The sequence below is a fragment of the Babylonia areolata genome, chromosome 4 (genome assembly GCF_041734735.1).
Source record: "Babylonia areolata isolate BAREFJ2019XMU chromosome 4, ASM4173473v1, whole genome shotgun sequence".
Classification (NCBI taxonomy): domain Eukaryota; kingdom Metazoa; phylum Mollusca; class Gastropoda; order Neogastropoda; family Buccinidae; genus Babylonia; species Babylonia areolata.
This window is the reverse complement of record NC_134879.1, coordinates 39,327,709-39,349,853: the sequence shown is the minus strand read 5'-3', so window position 1 is coordinate 39,349,853 and position 22,145 is coordinate 39,327,709. Positions and strand designations below refer to the sequence as shown.

Sequence of the window (22,145 nt, the reverse complement as noted above, 5' to 3'; positions counted from 1 at the left end):
AGTGTATTGCTGACGTTAAGGCATGGATGAATCAAAACAAACTACAACCAAATGGTAGTAAGACTGAAGCTGTCATTATTTCTTCAAGCAGACTGTCTATAAACAAGTCTTTACCTTCCTCTCCTAAAATTCGAGACTCAGATGTAGACTTTGTATCTTCAGTGAAAAATCTGGGTGTGACGTTTGATTCAAAACTTTCAATGAAGAAACACATATACAGTTTCTACAAGGCTGCATACTTAGTTCAGATTCGAAAGATCAGTTCCATCCGACGTCCCCTTACTGCTCAAGCAACACAAAGTCTGGTGTGCTCTCTTGTCTTGTCCACACTTGATTATTTTAACTCGCTCCTCATTGGTTGCCCCCAATACTTAATACATAAGCTCCAGAAGGTTAAAAAAAAAAAATTATAAAAAAAAAGCAGCAGCAAGGTTAATCTTTGAAACCAGAAAGAATGGCAATATCACTCTTCTGCATTCTCTTCACTGGTTACCAATATCGGCCCGCATTCAGTATAAAGCAACAACTCTTACCTTCAACCCCATTTCGTGTACTGCCCCTCAGTATTTGAGAGAAGTCATTCAAACCTACACACCCCCACGACAACTCAGATCATCTTCCGATTCACGTCGGCTACTCGCTCCCCGAGTTCCGTGTTGAAACCCAATCCTTCGGTGATTCTTCCTTTTCTCATTCAGCTCCACCTGTATGGAACAGCTTACCTAGCGATCTTCGCCACTCTTTCAAGACAGGTCTGGCGGTAAACATCTGTTTGAAACGCCTATATATAGGCGTTCCTTCTCTTTCCAATGACATTCAGTTGTAATCCATGCAGACTCCTCGCGTGCGCGAGTGTGTGTGTGTGCGCGCACACACACACTGGCACGCACGCACGCACACACACACACACACACTCGCACACACACACACACACACACACACACACACACACACACACGCACGCACGAACGCACACACACACACACACACTCGCAAGCACGAACGCACACACACACACTCGCACGCACGAACGCACACATACACACACTCGCACGCACGAACGCACACACTCACACTCGCACACGCACTCGCACGCGTGAAGGCACACACACACACAGATTCCGTGTGTGTGTGTGTGTGAAGTCAGTGACACGGTGACCTTAAAACAGTAGTAACCATGTAACATGTTTAAGGTCATCACTTTATCATATAAATTGTCTTTTTTCAGGCCAAGTCAGCTGAACAGAAACAGGTGACTGACTCAGACGCACGGACACCAACCTGCCGCCGATTTTCTTCTGTCGAGACCTGGCAGCTGTGTTAAGGTGAGTTTGTGTGTTCGGGTTTGTTTGTTTGTTTGTTTGTTTTGTTTTTTTATGTTGGGTCTGGAAAGACTCACACCCCCACCCTTCTCCTGTCCATTATCGGGACTGAGAAAGATAACTTGCCTGCACCAAGCTTGCGGCGCTCTTCAGTAAAGTGGCGGCAGAGGTAAGTAAATAGGCCTGTGCTGTGGAAGACAGTGGTTTAGCTGTTGGCAGTAGTTGGGTTCCGTCTTTGTTTTGCTGGGAGGGGAGGGGAGACTACAGACTATCTCTTTGTCTTGCCGTGCTGTTTGCTGCTGGGTGTTTGTTATTTTTGCTCGTTGTTCCGACTCGCTCGAGCGAACGTTCAGGTAAGAGTGACACGGCATGCTGTGTGTGTGTGTGTGTGTGTGTGTGTGTGGTGTGTGTGACCGCGTGCGGGTTTTTTTGTGTGTGCGCGTGTGCCGGTTTGTGTGGTGTTTCAACTGAAATTTTGCGTGTGTGTGTGTGTGTGTGTGTGTGTGTGTGTGCGTGCCAGTGCGTGCGTGTGTGCATGCATGTGTTTGTGTGCCGGTGTGTATGCATGTGGCGTGTGTTTGTGTGGTGTATGTGTGGGAAGTGTGTGTGCCAGTGTATGCCGTGTGTGTGTGTGCGCGCGCGCGTGTGTGTGTGTGTCACTAATGTTCCTGACCAATGTCTCTCAGGTCAGGGAGAAATGTAAAACCCCGCAAAGACAGCTTTATACTCTGCAAGGGCTGTCTCAGTTTTGTCGTTGCCTTCTCCCTCGGGCAGACGGAGTGTGCGTGGTAAATGGGAACAATGTAAACAAGTGAAGGGTACAAAGTACAAGAGGTGTGCATGTCGGCAAGAGAAGCCTGAAGGGCCCGGTGTCTGTTAACATGTACTTGTGCAGTGTTTCTTCCCTGCGATCCATCCAGCTGACAGCGCAATCATTCACGCTGTGTTAGAGTACTGAGGAAGGTGGCAGAATGGTTAGGACGCTTACCTCAGTGCCAATACAGAGTCCGTGAGGGTGTGGGTTCCAATCCCGCTCTCGCCTTTTCTGCCAAGTTTGACTGGAAAATGGAACTGAGCATCTGAGGCGATAAACCGAGGTCCCGTGTGCAGCACGCACCTGGCGCACAGAAAAAGAACCCATGGCAACGAGAGTGTTGTCCTCTGGGGAAAATTCTGTCGAATAAATCCATTCTGATAGGTACATGCATATGTATGCATGCACTCAAGGCCTGACAAAGTGCGTTGGGTTATTATACTGCTGGTCAGGCATGTGCCTAGCAGATGTGGTGTAGCGTCTATGGGTATGTCCGAATGTAATGACGCCTTCATGAGAAACTGAAACTGAATGAAAGACATGACCGCTGCACTTCGCTGCCAGGGTTTCCAATTGTTGCACAGCAAACAACTAAACTGAAGCGAGCATGTATGTTATTTAATACGACAATTTCAATGTTTCGTACTGTCACGTGTGGTTTTTCTATTCAGGTCAGTTCAGTTCAGTAGACGCGACTGTGAGTGGTGAAGGGGGGGGGGGAGGAGTGTAATGGGGGAGGGGGTGATAAGATGGTAGCACAGTTTTATGTTGTGATAGTAGTTCGAGATTTTGCCTCGGGTCATCATAATTCTTTCATCGGGAGCCCCTCTCTCTCTCTCGTTTACTTCTTACCTCTCCGCGTGTGTGCGTGCGTGCGTGAGTGCGCGCGCGCGCGCGCGTGTGTGTGTGTGTGTGACTGACTCTAGTTTACCTCAGGTCATCAAAATACTTTAATTACGTGCCTGTCTATCTCTCCCTCTGGTCTCGTCTGTAGTGTGTGTGTGTGTGTGTGTGTGTGTGTGTGTGTGTGTGTGTGTGTGTGTGTGACTGCCTGTCTCTAATTTACCACAGGTCATTACAATACTTTAATCATGAGCCTCAGTGTCTCTCTCTCCTTCTCCGTAGTCTCGCCTTTGTGTGTGTGTGTGTGTGCGCGCGTGCGTGTGTGTGTGTGTGTGTGTGTGTGCGCGTGCGTGTGTGTGTGTGTGTGTGTGTGTGTGTGACTCTCTCTGACTCTCTCTCTCAGTCTCCCATCTCCCTCTGTCTGTGTGGTGTAAACGACCTTGAAGATCATTATGTACTGTTTAATTAAAACCGATGTGTTTGGATCATGTATATTTATGTGTGTGTTCATGTGTGTGCATGTGTGCCTCTGTCTGCCTCTTTGTCGGGGGGTGTGTGTGTGTGTGTGTGTGTGTGTGTGTGTGTGTGTGTGTGTGTTTATGTGTGTTTGTGTGGTGTGTGTGACTCAGTCTTTTTTGTCTCATTTTCTCTCTCCCTCACCACCTCCCTTCTCTCTCTCTCTCCCCCTCTCTCTCCCTCCCTCCCACGCTCCCTCTTCATATCTCTCTCTCTCTCTCTCTCTGTGTCATCCTCTCCCTTTGTATCCTTGGTATAAACGACGTCAAAGGTCAGTGAATACTGTTTCGTAATTAAAGCCCATGTGTTTGGATCATGTATAATAACGCCAAAAGGGTGAAGGTGTGGGAGGGGAGGAAGGGGGGGAGGGGGCGTGAGGAGGGAGGCAGTGTAGGTGATGTGCTTCAAGAATGTCAAGAATGGGCAGGGTCGCCATATAGTAAACACGTGAGATAACGTGAGATGATAAATCCCTGTATATAGGTCACAGCTGCCGCAGTCGGTGTTCAGTGTGGAATGGCTTTACATCCTGTTCGTTGGCACGTTACCTATCTTGGGAATGATGTTTATATCACATTTCTTCTTCTTCATGTCCATGCATATCACTGGAAGAAAAATAAAAGGGGCAGTGAAGACTGTTTGCAGCGGGTCAATATTTGGCAACTCATTCGTTCTTTTTGTTGTGGTGGTTTTAGCAAGAACACGGCCTTTTTTTTTCTTTTCTGGGTACATTCTTTTCATGTAAGAAAAGGACATGCAATATGTCGGTCGGCTTACAACACATTGAGAGGATTTGAAAGGGGGGGGGGGGGGGGGTTGAACACTCCATGATCCCCCAGCCCCCGCCCGCGTTGTTTGTGCTTCATTTTTTCTCTCTGAGCTCTTTCCCCGTTCAAGTTGTTTGTGATGTTTCTTCAGATGTAAAGCCGTTTCCCCAAAACAACACGTTACTATATTTCATCCCAAAATAACACGTTACTATATTTCATGTACCATTGAAGGGTTTATCCGCCAGCACATGGCCTCTCCACAGCCAGCCCCGTGCACAATTGCCTCCCTGTGGCGACACAGGGAAATAGGGTACCGCGATGCTCCTCCCAGGCTCAGCTACACATGCAGAGACAGGGAGGAGGTTTGGCACTCACACGTGTGGCATGCAAGCCAGCAGGTAGAGAGGGGAGCAGGGCAGAGGGATCCCTTCAGCATTGATAAGCAGTTCCTGTTCGAGGACTGAGGAGGTTTTGGCCCCCGGATGTGTGGCATGCATTCCCACAGGCTTGTGGACATGCCCTGCTGCCCACAAATCGAACCCCCACCTCTACTTATGGGTTGTACAGCCAAGTAATCGGGGCTCAGTCAGTCAGGGATCGGATGGTATCCTACCACAATCTCTGATTCCAAACTTCTCCAGCCTTGCGGCTATTATACTCATTTATGAGTAATGTAACGGGAGTGAACCCGCGGGGAAAAAAATCCGGATTCAAGATCGAGTCCCAAGCCGCGATCTAGTCCTGCGGTGCAACATCATTCCGGCAACTGACTCCTGCGACGCCGTCAGTGCCAGACGTAATGGTCCTGCCCTTCTGCTGGATCACACTGATGTCGTGGAGAGTATGAAGATGACGACGTTCGGCTGTCTCTCCGTCACTGAAATCCAAACTGACTCACTGCGCAAGTCATGACGCCCACGTCATCACATTTCCATCCCCAAGTCCTGCAGTGACAGGAAAGTAGCGAAGTGACAGGTGAGAATACACTGGCAGCCATAGCTACAAACCTGCACACTGGCAGCCATAGCTACAAACCTGCACACTGGCAGCCATAGCTACAAACCTGCACACTGGCAGCTTCTGCATAGCTACAAACCTTCACACTGGTAGCTACTGCATAGCTACAAACCAGCACACTGGCAGCTACTGCACAGCTACAAACCTGCACACTGGAAGCTATTGCATAGCTACAAACCTGCACACTGGCAGCCACTGCATAGCTACAAACCAGCACGTGTGGCAGCCACAGTTACAAACCAGCACACTGGCAGCTACTGCACAGCTACAAACCTTCACACTGGCAGCTACAAACCTGCACACTGGCAGCTACTGCACAACTACAAACCTGCACACTGGCAGCCACTGCATAGCTACAAACCAGCACGTGTGGCAGCCACAGCTACAAACCAGCACACTGGCAGCTACTGCACAGCTACAAACCTGCACACTGGCAGCTACTGCATAGCTACAAACCATCACACTGGCAGCCACTGCATAGCTACAAACAGCAAGTGTGGTAGCCACAGCTACAAACCAGCACACTGGCAGCTACTGCACAGCTACAAACCTGCACACTGGCAGCTACTGCACACTGGCAGCTACAAACCTGCACACTGGCAGCTACTGCACAGCTACAAACCTGCACACTGGCAGCTACTGCATAGCTACAAACCATCACGTGTTGCAGCTACTGCATAGCTACAAACCTCACACTGGCAGCCTCTGCATAGCTACAAACCTTCACACTGGCAGCTACTGCATAGCTACAAACCAGCACACTGGCAGCTACTGCACAGCTACAAACCAGCACCCTGGCAGCTACTGCACAGCTACAAATCTGCACACTGGCAGCCACTGCATAGCTACAAACCTTCACACTGGCAGCCACAGCTACAAACCAGCACGTGTGGCAGCCACAGCTACAAACCAGCACGTGTGGCAGCCACAGCTACAAACCAGCACACTGGCAGCCACTGCATAGCTACAAACTTAACACTGGCAGCTACTGCATAGCTACAAATTTGTACACCGGCAGCCATAGCTACAAACCTGCACACAGGCTGCCACTGCATAGCTACAAACCTTCACACTGGCAGCTACAGCTAGAAACCAGCACGTCGGCAGCTCAGGCCTAAGGGTCGCTCTCCAACCGGAGCACAGTGAGGCAGCATTGGGTTTCGGCAACATGTGTAAACGTCTGAGCAGCCCTGTTTCAGGACATCACTGCATGGTCAGCTCACAGCCAATGGCCGGCGGGGACTCCCCCTTCAGCGATTGAAGCTACTAGAACATCAAAAACCCATCGAGTTCGCTCATTCTAGGTGCGTGGAACGTGCACACCCAGTTTGATGGGGATGGGGCCAGCAGACCCGAAGAACGAACTGCTCTGGTAGCTGAGGAGTCGACGAGATTTTAAGTCGGTTTTGATTTCTTTGCCGTTTCTTCATCCGTGTGTGTGTTGGGGCTTATGTACGTTTATGTGTATTTCACTGTGCTTTCATATCTGTGAAACTGCATGTTTGGTGCATATCTGTTATACATATGTGGGTGTATGTGTGAATGTGTGTCTCCATGTTTTACATTTATTTGCTTACTATTTATCATCATTGTTGTCTTATTTATTTATTTATTATTATTATTACTACCTTTTTATATTATAATTATTATTTATTTATTTACTTATTTATGTACGCTTATAGTTGACTTCATCAAGTTTTTGCGCCTTATACATATTATTAGTAGTGGTAGTTTTTTTTGTTTTTGTTTTTTTTCTCAAGGCCTGACTAAGCGCCTTGGGTTACGCTGCTGGATTTGTCCGAACGCAGTGACGCCTCCTTGAGCTACTGAAACTGAAACTTCATCCGTCAGTGGACCAACCCAACGTAAAGCTCATGCTCACCTTCGCGGGAGGCTTGCGAAGGAGAAACGAGAAGCAGCTGACTGTGCAAAGGGGGTGGGGGATCGAGGGTGGCAGAATTAAATGGTTAAGAGGTTAATCTGCCAATACAGTGTCCGGGTGTCCGATTCCGGGTCTTGTGGCCCTTTCAGTCTCCCAAATTTGACTGGAAAATCAAACTGAGCGTCTACATAGTCACTGTTCGGTTTAGACGATTAACCGAAGTCCGGCACACACAAACGCAAGCAAGCGCGCGTGCACACACACACACACATATGTATGTATACATGTATGTATGAATGTATGTATGTATGTGTCTATTTATCTATCTAAATACTGGCGTGCGCGCGCGCGCACACACACACACACACACACACACACACACACACACACACACACACACACTGTGACGAATGAAGAAGAATGAGCATGCGCAAAGTTACGGCATTACTAGCGTGGCGCCGGTGTTTACATTGATAGTAAACAAACAGGTGCACTAAAGACAAGAGAGGGTGCCGTGTAAAGCAGATCAACGGCTGGTCTTCAGGATACTGTACACAGTCACAGGGTGTGTGTGAGTGTGAGAGAGAGAGAGAGAGAGAGAGAGAGAGAGACTCGCCTGTCTCATTCTGACCTGTGTGTGTGTGTGTGAGAGAGAGAGAGAGAGAGAGAGAGAGAGAGAGAGACTCTAGCCTGCCTCATTCTGACCTGCCGAGTACTGTATACACTTAGTCACACGGTGTGTGCGTGTGTGTGTGTGTCTATCTCATTCTGGCCAGCAGGGTACTGTACACACAGTCACACGCCAACAAGTCTACAGAGCTCTTCTACACGTGCACTACACAGCGTATGTGTTTAGTAAAAGGCCATCGACACCCTAGACCTCGAAGTGAAGGTAAAGTCCTACTTTAGCATTCTAATTTCAACTCAGGAATGTAGGATCCTAAATTCCTGGAGCTGAATTTCGAAACAGAAAACTGACCCCTCTCCCCCCTCCCTGCCCTCCCCCACCCCTCCACCCACCCTCCCCCAAAAGCAAGAACGATCGCTTCTTTTGGCTGTCAACAGCAGACGGTTCACCTCTTCAGCAGACTTCAGTTTGCCTGAATCTCCTGTGCTATTGGCCTTTCCCCAGTGGGCCAACTCAGTCAGAGCCTGAACTGGCGACGTATTGTGGCAGATTGGATGTGGGGAGGAACGCCGAAGAAGAAACCAAGTTACAGGGGCACTGTTTTGTGGCTGAGTGGTGCGACTTTTGGCTGTACTGAGCGGTGTGGGGATAACATCACTGGAACTCTGTGTGGGGGGTGGAGGTGGAGGGGACGGATGAGTGTTATGGTATTCGTCTGTGTGAGAGTGTGCGATAGTGTGCTGTTGTTTTTTTTTAATGAAATGTATTCCATTCCAATCCAGTAAGCATCGTTTTATTTGATTCACTTATATGTTGTATTTTTTTGTACGCGAGTATCATTAACTACTGCCGGTGTCCATTCCCACAATAGTTTGCACTTTGTGGTTTTAAGTCGGTAATTGCTGACTTGAATTTGAATTACAAGCGGCATTTTTTTTATCGTCTGTAATTAAAACCGACCTCGTGTGTGTGTGTGTGTGTGTGTGTTGGTCGCTATCAATGTTGGTGAGTTTAGCCACAGCACGATTGGTATGTGCGGGCGGAAACTTTTCCTTGTTTTATGGACAGTGAAAGTTGTATCCTGTATCTTGTAATCAATGCTGAATACCAGCAGCACTGAGAGGCAGCACAGGTTGACGTGAATAACATTTTGTTGGGTACAGTACCTTTCCAAGTCAGTGTGTGTCTTCACAAGTCATTACGTCTCTTTTCCAAGTCACTGTCTGTCTTTTACAAATTCATTGTGGATCTTTCCAGTCAGTGCTTGTCTTTCCGATTCTGTACGTATCTTCACAAGTCATTGTGTGTCTTTCCAAGTCACCTTCTTTCCAAGTCTTTGTCTGTCTTTCCAAGTAATTGTGTGTCTTTCCAAGTCATTCCGTGTCTTTTGAAGTCATTGCATATCTCAACAAGTCGTTGCTCATCAGTCCAAATTATTGCATGTCTTTCCAAGTCACTGCATGCTTTTCCGAGTTGTTGTGTGTCTTTCGAGTCTTTCCAAATCATTGTTCATCTTTCCAAGTCATTGTCTTTACAAGTCCATTGTATGTGTCTCTTTCCAAATTACTGTTCATCTTTCCAAGTCGTTGCTTATCTTTCAAAATCATTGTGTGTCTTGCCAATTCATTGCATGTCTTTTGTGTCTTTTCAAGTGTACCTTTCCAAGTCCTCGTGTATCTTTTCAAGTCATAAAAAATGCTATCATTGTAAGAGGGGGTCAGGGTGGAGGATGGGGGGTGGGGAGCAGGGGAAGACATGGTAGAAGACTTTGAGCAGGAGGAAAAACAAAAGAGCAGAGTGGTTTCCTGAAACACAGCTTGACAGGCACACTTCATTATAGATCACTGATCAGCAATAACTTTTTGTTTTGCCATCAGTGACAAGTGCACACCTAGCCTCTGGACTGTTAATGACTTTTCGATTAATCTGCAGGTTAAAATGATACCGAAGCTCCATAGTCAGCATACTGTTTCGTCACCGTGAGGGGCGTAGATGAGTGCTGTGAAATGAGGGACCTGGATGAGTGCTGTAAAGATGAGGGACATGGATGAGATGAGTGCTGTGAAGATGAGGGACATGGATGAGTGCTGTGAAGATGAGGGACCTGGATGAGATGAGTGCTGTGAAGATGAGGACATGGATGAGATGAGTGCTGTGAAGATGAGGGACATGGATGAGATGAGTGCTGTGAAGATGAGGGACATGGATGAGTGCTGTGAAGATGACGGACCTGGATGAGATGAGTGCTGTGAAGATGAGGGACATGGATGAGTGCTGTGAAGATGAGGGACCTGGATGAGTGCTGTGAAGATGAGGACACGGATGAGATGAGTGCTGTGAAGATGAGGGACCTGGATGAGATGAGTGCTGTGAAGATGAGGGACATGGATGAGATGAGTGCTGTGAAGATGGGGACATGGATGAGATGAGTGCTGTGAAGATGAGGGACGTGGATGAGATGAGTGCTGTGAAGATGAGGGACATGGATGAGATGAGTGCTGTGAAGATGAGGGACATGGATGAGATGAGTGCTGTGAAGATGAGGGACCTGGATGAGTGCTGTGAAGATGAGGGACATGGATGAGATGAGTGCTGTGAAGATGAGGGACCTGGATGAGATGAGTGCTGTGAAGATGAGGGACCTGGATGAGTGCTGTGAAGATGAGGGACATGGATGAGATGAGTGCTGTGAAGATGAGGGACATGGATGAGTGCTGTGAAGATGATTGGTCAGAGCAGATATATCCTGTCTCCACTTTTCTGCTTTTCAAGCTGCCACACGTTATTCTTGCCCCTCACTTCTTTTCTTCCCTTCTTTATGCCCATGTATCTGCCATATGTGATTTATGTTCAGTTATCTCAACCAGGCCAGCACTAAATGTTAGTGATCTAAATGTCAAAACAGAATGATTTCAAAAAGTTGTAAGTCCTTTCAATTCCCAGTTTCTTTCAGAAATGTTACAACAGAGTGATTAAAAAAAAAAAGTTGTAACTTCATCCTTAATTCCCAGTTCTTCAGAAATGTCACAATAGAGTGATCTTTTTTTCTTTCTTTTTTTTTAAAGGGGGTTGTAAGTCCTTCCTTCAAATTGCAGTTTCTGAAACAGAAATGTCACAACAGAGTGATTAATCCCAGTGTTTCAGAAATGTTACACCAGAGTGACTGAAAAATGTTTAAGTCAGTTCTTCAGTCCCCATTTTTTTCAGAAACATAACAACAAAGTGACCAAAAAGGAGTTTAAGTCCTTCCTTCAATTCCAGTGTTCCAGAGCACCATGAAGAGAGCAGTATCCAGTCCTGTGAAGCAGGCGCTGAGACATGTTCTACAAGGACACGGCTCCCTCGGCTCAGGTCGACCACACCTGGGCCAGGTGGTGTGCAGGAGACTACACCTGTCCCAGGATGGCATTGCCACAGTTCCGAAGTTCACAAATTGCACCACTGTGTCGGCAAGATCTCTGAGCTCAGGGCAGGTGGTCTCCCCTGCTGATATACGCAGTCATTTGCCGGACTTGGACATTCCCGTGCTCTCTCTCCAGGAGTTTATCTTCCCCAGGTGTGACATGTTCAAAGACAAAGTGGCTGTGGTGAGTACACTGGTGTTTTGACATGGAGTGTGGATAGTGAGGCATGGCACAGACTATGTCTTGTTATAATAATAATAATAATAATGGTATTTATATAGCCTCCCTTGCCTGCCCTTCCTTGTCTTTAGTTTCATTTTTGGAAGAGGTGGGTTTTAAGGCCAGACTTGAAAGAGCTGAGAGTGGAGACTTGACGAAGTGAAAGAGGAAGTTCATTCCAATGGCAAGGTCCAGAGACAGAGAAAGAATGGCGGCCAACGGTCGAGTGTTTGAATCTGGGTATGCGTAAACAGAGTGGATCCGAAGCCGATCGTAGTGAGCGAGATGGAGTGTAGAGGTGAAGGCAGCCACAGAGATAGGAAGGGGCAGTTTTATGAATACATTTATAACATAGAGTGCTGATCTTGTATTTTATTCGGTGTGAGACAGGGAGCCAGTGGAGATGTTGACGTAGAGTGTAGATAGTGAGGCACAGAAGACTATGTCTTGTTGATGTAGAGTGTAGATAGTGAGGCACAGATTGTCTTGTTGACATAGAGTGTAGATAGTGAGGCACAGATTGTCTTGTTGACACAGAGTGTAGATAGTGAGGCACAGAGTATGTCTTGTTGACATAGAGTGTAGATAGTGAGGCACAGATTATCTTGTTGACATAGAGTGTAGATAGTGAGGCACAGAGTATGTCTTGTTGACATAGAGTGTAGATAGTGAGGCACAGATTGTCTTGTTGACATAGAGTGTAGATAGTGAGGCACAGAGTATGTCTTGTTGACATAGAGTGTAGATAGTGAGGCACAGAGTATGTCTTGTTGACATAGAGTGTAGATAGTGAGGCACAGAGTATGTCTTGTTGACATAGAGTGTAGATAGTGAGGCACAGATTGTCTTGTTGACATAGAGTGTAGATAGTGAGGCACAGATTGTCTTGTTGACACAGAGTGTAGATAGTGAGGCACAGAGTATGTCTTGTTGACATAGAGTGTAGATAGTGAGGCACAGATTGTCTTGTTGACACAGAGTGTAGATAGTGAGGCACAGAGTATGTCTTGTTGACATAGAGTGTAGATAGTGAGGCACAGATTGTCTTGTTGACATAGAGTGTAGATAGTGAGGCACAGAGTATGTCTTGTTGACATAGAGTGTAGATAGTGAGGCACAGAGTATGTCTTGTTGACATAGAGTGTAGATAGTGAGGCACAGATTGTCTTGTTGACATAGAGTGTAGATAGTGAGGCACAGATTGTCTTGTTGACACAGAGTGTAGATAGTGAGGCACAGAGTATGTCTTGTTGACACAGAGTGTAGATAGTGAGGCACAGAGTATGTCTTGTTGACACAGAGTGTAGATAGTGAGGCACAGAGTATGTCTTGTTGACATAGAGTGTAGATAGTGAGGCACAGATTGTCTTGTTGACATAGAGTGTAGATAGTGAGGCACAGATTGTCTTGTTGACATAGAGTGTAGATAGTGAGGCACAGAGTATGTCTTGTTGACATAGAGTGTAGATAGTGAGGCACAGAGTATGTCTTGTTGACATAGAGTGTAGATAGTGAGGCACAGAAGACTGTCTTGTTGACATAGAGTGTAGATAGTGAGGTATAGAAGACGATGTCTTCTTGATGTAGAGTGTGGATAGTGAGGCACAGAAGACTATGTCTTGTTGACGGAGAGTGTAGATAGTCACAACAGACTGTGTCTTGTTGATGCAGATTGAGTGTAGATAGTGAGGCACAGAAGACTGTCTTGTTGATGTAGAGTGTAGATAGTCATAGAAGACTATGTCTTGTTGATGTAGAGTGTAGATAGTCACAGAAGACTATGTCTTGTTGATGTAGAGTGTAGATAGTCACAGAAGACTATGTCTTGTTGATGTAGAGTGTAGATAGTCACAGAAGACTATGTCTTGTTGATGTAGAGTGTAGATAGTCACAGAAGACTATGTCTTGTTGATGTAGAGTGTAGATAGTCACAGAAGACTATGTCTTGTTGATGTAGAGTGTAGATAGTCACAGAAGACTATGTCTTGTTGATGCAGAGTGTAGATAGTGAGGCACAGAAGATTATGTCTTTGAATTCACTGCCATCCAACAGTCAGCAATTTTGGGGGGAATCATTTTTTTTAAGATGAAGACTACTTTCCACAGTGTTTCAAATGAGACAGTGTTTCCATTTATTGAAGCTGATATTTAAACATTTGGATTTGACTATTCTGTTGATAAAGCTAAACTTGTTTTTGTTTTATTTTAACTTATTTATTATTTTCATTTATTTCTTCATTTATCTATCTATTTATTCATTCCTTTGGTTATTTGTTTATTTATTTATTTAGTTAGTTATTGTATTTTGTGGACATTTTTCAACTCAGATTTTTTTTTTTTAATGATTGGCTGTGATTTAAACCACATGAATATAACATTAACATGAATAGGTTGGGGTGCAGGTTGCTTGGTCAGTTGAGTGTTGGATTTTTATTTTAATTTGTTTCAATAGATATAACAATAAATTAAAAGGAAGTGGTTTCTCAGATCAAGGCCTAGATCTGAAGGTTCCTATTTCCGGTTTGTTTAAAGTGCATTGAAATCTGCCCAGCATTTTTGGTCACTGTTTATAGACGGACTGTGGATGGAAAGGTACTCCAGGGGAATGCCGGAGGCTTTTTCAATTTCAGTTTCAGTTTCTCAAGGAGGCATCACTGCGTTCAGACAAATCCATATATGCTATACCACACCACATCAGCTAGTCAGATTCCTGACCAGCAGCATAAACCAACATGCTTAGTTAGTAGCCTTGTGTTCATGCAGATATATTTGTTTACCTATCAGAGTAGATTTCTTCTAAACAATTTTGCCAGAGGACAGCGCTCCTTGCCATGGGATTTTAGCACGTGCTGCACCACAATTTTGCCAGAGGACCACGCTCCTTGCCATGAGATTGTAGCACGTGCTGCACCTTGAACCTCAGTTTATAATTTCATACGAACGACTAGATGTTTAGTTTTGATTTTCCAGTCAAACTTGGGAGAAAGGGTGATAGAGTGAGTCAAATACAGACCCACACGGACTGTCTGTATCGGTAGATGATCATCTTAACCATTCTGGCATCTTCCTCTTTCAGCATAAACAGTATCCCCACTTTGTGGAAAATCTGTGCTAGATATTTCATCATTTCTATCACTATGTTTTTGGTTGTTGTTTTTTTCTTTTCTTTTTTTCTATTTTTTGGGTCGCATTTTTGATTGTCTGCCTTGTTGATCCATTCAGCTTAACTTTTCTGGAAAGCTTTAGTTGTTGTTTTTTTCTAGTTTTGATAATGGGGCATGATTAGTGTGATGTGTTTTTCATTGTATTCTTTTTTTTTTCTTTTCTTTTTTGATGTGTAAGGAACCTGACTCGGATTTTTGGGTTTTGTATACCTGTGACTGTAGATATTTTTTGTATTATGTATGATGATGCTTATATTATATGGTAAGATTTAAAAAAAATAAATAAAAAAAAGAGAGAGAGAAAAAAAGGTGTGTGTGTGTGTGTGTGTGTAATGTGGAAACACACACTGTATCACATCAGCATGTGCATTAATTTGAGGTATGTGTGTGCTGTGTATGTGCCCACAGTCTGACCACTGTATGGAGTGGCAGTACACATTCAGTGTCTGTGTAATATGCAAGTACATGCTGTAACACATGCTGCATGTGTGCATTGATGTGAGGTATGTGTGTGCTGTATGTCTTTTTATTTTATTTATTCTTTTTTTCTTTCTTTTCACGCATTCTGTTTTATTGTACTGTCTGTTTATGTTTTTTTATGTTATCCATTTATTTATTATCTATTCATCCATTGATTTAATGATGTATCCATTTATTTGTTTGTGCACTTTTTTTTCCTATCAAGGCCTAAGCGTGTTGCATTACGCTGCTGGTCAGTTATCTGTTTAGCAGATGTGGTGAATTTGTCTGAATGCAGTGATGCCTTCTTGAGTAACTGAATTGAACTGAACTGTGTATGTGCCTGCAGTCTGACCACATGTAGTACATGTCAGGTGTCTGTGTAATGTGCAAATACATGCTGTATTTTCATGTTGTATGTGCACTGATTACAGGCATGTGTGTGCTGTGTGTGTCATGTGCAAATACATGCTGCATGTGCGTTGATTTGAGGAATACATGTGTGTGCTGTGTGTGTCATGTGCAAATACATGCTGCATGTGCGTTGCTTTGAGGAATACATGTGTGTGCTGTGTGTGTCATGTGCAAATACATGCTGCATGTGCGTTGATTTGAGGAATACATGTGTGTGCTGTGTGTGTGGACAGTCTGACCACATAACGGGGCGGAAGTACACGTACAGAGAGCTGAAGAAATACGCCATCCGTGTGGCCAGTGCCCTCCACCGCCAGGGCTTCCGCAAAGGGGATATCATCACTCCCTTCACCATCAACCTGCCAGAGTTCTCCATCCTGACCCTGGCCGCTGCCTGTCTAGGGGTGATTATCTCCCCTGCCAACCCCGCCTACAAGGCCGGTCAGTGGTGTGTGGAGGTGTGGAGAAGATTTCAGAGTGGTGGTGTATCTCTATAGTTATCACTGTTGATGAATAGCCAGAGAGGCAAACTGTTATGATTTCGCCGTATTTTGTTACGCTCGATCGCAGTTTGTTCCGATGTTATGCCAACGTCAAATTTGTTCCGATGAGTTCATTTTTGGCTACAAAGCATGGTCACATGCTTTCCCTGTTGTAACATAACCCAGACACTCTAGACCTATCGATCACGAGGCCAAGGCAGTCACTGCTAACCTTGGTCTCATGCGATGATGCTCAGCTAAATGTTCCTACCAAAATTCCTTATTGTTCCTACAAACACTTGACAGGGGTTTGCGTCTCAGTGTAGCACTGCTGACCAACCTATCTATCCCATAGTCTAGTAGACCGTGGGGGCACCACACAGTTGGCAACCAGCCTCCTCCGTCCATCACGGTTGTCTGTCCTTCTGATTGTCTCACTCAGGGTTAGACCTGTTCACTCACAGTTGTCCTCCCATCTCTTCTTCTGCCTGCCTCTTCTCCTTGCTCTATGCACTGTTCCCTGCTGGAAGGTCTTGGCCAGTCCTGGTGAAGTGAGATGTTGCTATGCCACTTCCAATTTCCTTTTCTTTGCAGTGGTCAGCATGTAGGAGGACGAGGTGTAGAGTGTTGTGGCCACACACTCATAGCATGCTCACGTCCAACTCTCCAATCACTTTTTTTTTTTTTATTCAATGCCAAATGAAAACCTGAATAACAAAGAAAAAGAAACAAAATGAGCAGAAATTTAATAGCAATGAAACAAAAGTGTAATTACTATGTCAACATGATCAGATGAATCCATAATAATCAAACAAAAGGGTTTATACCGTGTCCACATGATCATGGTAAATTAATGGTGATTGACAAAAGAATTTATTACCATGCCCGCATGATCATGGCAAAACAGTATGAAAACAAGAACAACATCTACCATGTTCACATGATCATGGCAAATTAATGGTGATAAAACAAAAGAAACCATTACCATGTCCACATGCTCATGGCAAGTTGATATTATCTTGATGAGTACACAAAAGAAGTTATGCCAATTACAGATTCATTATCAAAACATACAATGAATGATGATTGTCTTAACCATTCTGCCACCTTATCCCTGATCAGCAGGCCACATGTGTGTGTGTGTGTGTGTGTGTGTGTGTGTGTGACTTTATCTCTCTCTCTCTCACTCACTCACTCACTCTCTCATATTCTCACTCGTGCTCATTCTCTCACACTGTCTCTCTCACTGTATCTGTCTCTGTCTCTCTCACTGTCTCTCTCTGTCTCTCTCTCTGTCTCTCTCTCTCTCTCTCTCTCTCTCTCTCTCTCTCTCTCAAGGACAGATTGGAAGAATAGGCTATGCCTAAAAAATCTTAATCCTTGAATAAAAACGTTCTGAGTTCTGAGTTCTTATTCTGACTCTCTCTCTCTCTCTCTCTCTCTCTATCTCATTTTCTCTCTCTCTCTATTTGTCTCTCTCTCACTGTCTCTCATTCTCACTGTCTCTCATTCCCACTGTCTCTCTCACACTGTCTCTCACTGTCTCGCATTCTCACTCTCTCTCTCTCTCTCTCTCACTGTTTCTCATTCTCTCTCTCTCTCTCTCTCTCACTGTCTCTCATTCTCTCTCTCTCTCTCACTGCTCTCATTCTCACACCCTCTCTCTTTACACAGCGGAGCTGAGTCACATCTTGACGAGCAGTGGATCAAGTGCCATCTTCACCATTCCACAGCTGATGCCGGAGGTCAACGATGCCATCCATGACCCTGACCTGCCCCACAATGTCAAGGTCATTAGTCTGTAATGAGACTTCAACTCTTCAGTGCTTTGTCCTCATCTTTTATGTTTGTTTATTCATTAATTTCATCAGTATTGTTATTCGTATATTATACATATTCTTCATGTTATTGTTGTTATTATCATTATTATCATTGTATTATCATTATCATCATCAGTGTAATTTATGTGCAGACCTGCTATTTCCTAAACCCCCCTCGATGTGTATACACATTCAAAAGATCAAATGTGCATGTTAAAGATCCTAAAATGATGACAGTGTTCAGTCAGTTCTTGAAACATGAACATAACCAGCAAGCACACCCCTGAAAACAATGCGTGGCTGCCTATATGGCAGGGTGAGATGGTCATTCACACAAAAGCACATCTCTCTCTCTCTCTCTCTCTCTCTCTATATATATATATATATATATATGCACACACACACACATGCATCCATCCATGTCAGTGACCTGGGACCTGCAGCCCACAAAGGCAGAGAGAAAGAAAAATCCTTGTGACAGCAGCTGGAGGGGTGTCCTTTTGTGGGCGGATTTGTCTGAACGCAGTGACACCTACTTGATAAACTGAAACAGATCTCTGTCACTATATCATTTTCATCTTCTTCATCATCCTCGTTGTCCTCATGACAGCAGCTGGGGTGCTGTGTCCCTCTGTGGATGCTGATGGACTTCTTGAAAGAAGTGAACATTTTGAATGAGATTTGAAAGTTTTAAACTCTGGAAGGTTTTTAAACTTTGAGTGGGAAGTTTGAAGCAGTGACTAGTTTTTATTGTACCTTTTTTTACCCTTGACTTGAAGTAGATGCTAATATGGCGATAGTCTTGAGGTGGCCTTATTGGTCGGCGAGGCTCTAAGCACCATAATTCGATTTTGATTTTAGCATGAGTGGTGCCCCCTTGCAGGCAGATTTGTCTGAAAGCAGTGATGCCTACTTGATAAACTGAAACTGATCTGTGTCACTATATCATCATCCCCATCATCATCCTTGTTGTCCTGATGACAGCAGTGGGAGTGATGTCCCCTTGCAGGCGGTGTTCACATTCGGCCACGCGGAGCCGGGCTGCCAGTTCTTCAATGTCCTGATGGAGGATGATGGGAAGGCGTTCCCGGAGAACGTGGACGTGGATCCCATGAGGGACATCCTGGTTCTGCCCTACTCCAGCGGCACCACCGGCATGCCCAAAGGGGTCATGCTGTCACACTACAATGTGGTGGCCAATATCTTGCAGTTCAGGTCTGGCTTTGTGTGTGTGTGTTTGTGTGTGTGGAACGATGCGCGTGTGTGTGTGTGTGAGGCTGCTCATGAGAGACAGGGAGAGAGAGAGAGAGAGTGTGTGTGTGTGTGGAGGGTTGCATACATTGTACATTCACATGGTAAATACAGAAGGACCTAAAACAGATTTTGAACAATAATCAGCAGCTAGCTGTTAAGCTGGAGAGCAGTACACTTGTGAATCAGTTGGTGTTTGACTTGAAAAGAAGAAAGAGTTCCTATTGTTCAACCAACTGGTTCTGTCTTAGGTATCCATGTTACATGTGTGTGTGTGTGCACATGCTACTAACAAGACTGTGTGTGGGATATACAAGTTTTGTGTACTTGTGTGTGAGAGTGCATGCAAATACTGTTAACTTTTTTCAAGACTGCCTGTGTGTGTGTGTGTGTGTGTGTGTGTGTGTGTGTGTGTGACACATCTACATGTATGTCTTCAGTGTTTGTGCCTGTGCACTGGCAGGAGGGTTTGGGGGAAGGGTCAGGTGGATGAGATGACCCAAGACTGATGACTGTGTTGACTGTTGTTGACAGCTTAGACCCAAGGAGGAGTGACAGACAGTGATGATAATGATGATGACAATGATGATGATCTGTCTGTTGGTGAACATGTGAAACAGGGTGGTTTTTTTCCCCCATAACATTTTTATGTGAGGAATACTCATTTTCAAACAGGCTTTTTTCTTCTTTTTTCCTTTTTTTTTTTACAGTGATATATATGTATCATGTGAGAAAAAAGAAAAATAGGGAAATTGTGTGAATGAATGGGGAAAAAAAAGATAGAGTGAATAATTTTAAGAAGTTAATGAAAAGAAAGCAAAAAGAAAAGAGAGGAAGCAAAGAAAGAAGGAAATAACGAAAAAGAAACAACAACAACCAAACTTTGCCAAGAACAGAAGGAAAAATGCCAACAGTCTGAGAAATTGGGAAAATGATGATGATATGGATACTTGAAAAGTGCCTATCCTTGGTTACACTTACAGACCAAGCTTGAAGCGCTTTACAAACACAGAGGCACAAGCAGGTCTGCACATTTTGTTATCCTGTAAGATTGAAAAAAAATCTCCTTTTACCCACAAGGCGCCGTTACCGAGATTCAAACTGGGGACCCTCCAACATTTTAACGACTCAGCTATTGTGTCTGTCGACAGATGATTTGAAAAAAAAGTAAGAAAGGAATAAAGCCAGTATCCATGGACTGTTTGACACAGAGAGTTGTTGGCAGTGACCCCAGAGGACACCACTTTGGGCCTGTTGCCTTTCTTCCACATCTACGGCTTTGTGCCCATCCAGTTCGGGTCCATCTACGATGGTGCTCACCTGGTAACCGTGCCACGCTTTGAACCCCACCTCTTCCTGAACACCATACAGGAGGAGAAGGTGGGTCTGGGTGCTGGGGGGTGGGGTGCTGGTTGATGGGTTTGTAGGCTGGTAGGTTGATGGAATGGCAGGCTGGTAGGTTTATGTGTTGGTAGGTTGACGGGTTGTTTGTAGACCCCTTCTCTCTCTCTCTTACCCTCTCTTTGTGTTTGGTGTGAGGCAACTGGATTGGTTGGCTGGTTTTTGATTGCTGGGTGGGGAAGATGGTGGTGAGTTGTTAGTGAGCTGTTGGCTGGTTGGTGAGTTAGTGGCTGGTTGGTGAGTTAGTGGCTGGTTGGTGTGTCAGTGGCTGGTTGGTGAGTTAATGGCTGGTTGGTGAGTTAGTGGCTGGTTGGTGAGTTAGTGGCTGGTGGTTGGTGAGTTAGTCACTGGTTGGTGTGTTAGTGGCTGGTTGGTGTGTTAGTGGCTGGTTGGTGAGTTAGTGGCTGTGTTAGTGGCTGGTTGGTGTGTTAGTGGCTGGTTAGTGAGTTAGTGGCTGGTTGGTGAGTTAGTGGCTGTGTTAGTGGCTGGTTGGTGTGTTAGTGGCTGGTTGGTGAGTTAGTCACTGGCTGGTGTGTTAGTGGCTGGTTGGTGTGTTAGTGGCTGTGTTAGTGGCTGGTTAGTGAGTTAGTGGCTGGTTGGTGAGTTAGTGGCTGTGTTAGTGGCTGGTTGGTGTGTTAGTGGCTGGTTGGTGAGTTAGTGGCTGGTTGGTGTTTTAGTGGCTGTGTTAGTGGCTGGTTGGTGAGTTAGTGGCTGTGTTAGTGGCTGGTTGGTGTGTTAGTGGCTGGTGTGTTAGTGGCTGTGTTAGTGGCTGGTTGGTGTGTTAGTGGCTGGTGTGTTAGTGGCTGTGTTAGTGGCTGGTTGGTGTGTTAGTGGCTGGTTGGTGAGTTAGTGGCTGGTTGGTGTGTTAATGGTTGGTTGTGAGTTATTGGTGAGTTAGTGGCATGCTGTGAGCTGTTGGTGAAGTAGTGGCTGGTCGGTGAGCTGCTCAGTGGGTGAGCTGTAGGGATGTCTGACTTTATCAGGCTGTGTAGCTTGTTAGTCAGTTGTTCAACAGAGTGTGGTTTACTGTTTGGTTGGAACTGTCCTTTGAGTTGCTAAGTACATTTAAGATTTGTTTGCTGGAGTTGGGTGGTTCTGTTCACTTGGCTGGTTGGGTGGTTGTGAACTGGGTCATTTAAATGTGACAGTTCATTTCACATGTGACCACCATCCTCCTCCTCCTCCTCATCATCATCACCCTGCTCATTTTATAGAGATGATTATTAATCAAGTATGTATTTCAGCAGCGTCTTCCATGATGAAGTGGGAATTGTTAGGACATGATTATAAGTACCTTGGGTTGGTTTGTTTGTTGTTTTCAGGTATTGTGTGAATTATTTGATTATTTTGATTTAAACACTATTTTATTTGGAACATTTCAAAATACAACACAGTTATAAATGAACAGGACAAAAAGAAAATCTTATAGAAAGTCCTGTCCTGATGCGTCTACATACTAAGTAAGTGACGGATGTTGTTATAGCTAGAAGTGTGAAACTGACCATACATGAATTTTAACAAAACTAAACTAAGATGTAAATAATTACCACTCTTTACTATTTGTTTATCATTTCATCTCCTGACCTCATTGTTTGTTAATTTCCAGCTGAAAAACCACCGAGGCAAGCATGTTTTTGTTATGTATTGTCCATGTGTTCTGTGTGGCTTGTTCAAGATTAAAGAGGCTATGCCAGTCTTGAATAAAAGCTTATTTGTGTTGCACATTTCTTCTGTCTTTG

At 44.8% G+C, this 22,145-nt stretch overlaps 1 protein-coding gene across 1 annotated transcript in view; it reads left to right on the top strand.

Moving 5' to 3' along the window:
• Positions 1–8,287: 8,287 nt before the first annotated feature.
• Positions 8,288–22,145, top strand: part of LOC143281164 (putative 4-coumarate--CoA ligase 1) — a 29,830-nt gene continuing 15,972 nt past the window's right edge. Inside the window, exons 1-6 of the mRNA XM_076586189.1 lie at positions 8,288–8,407; positions 11,054–11,379; positions 15,686–15,893; positions 17,609–17,724; positions 18,764–18,969; positions 20,217–20,385. Of these exons, the coding sequence (XP_076442304.1) occupies positions 8,347–8,407; positions 11,054–11,379; positions 15,686–15,893; positions 17,609–17,724; positions 18,764–18,969; positions 20,217–20,385 (1,086 nt within the window). The 5' untranslated portion in view covers positions 8,288–8,346. The remainder of the gene's footprint in view (positions 8,408–11,053; positions 11,380–15,685; positions 15,894–17,608; positions 17,725–18,763; positions 18,970–20,216; positions 20,386–22,145) is intronic.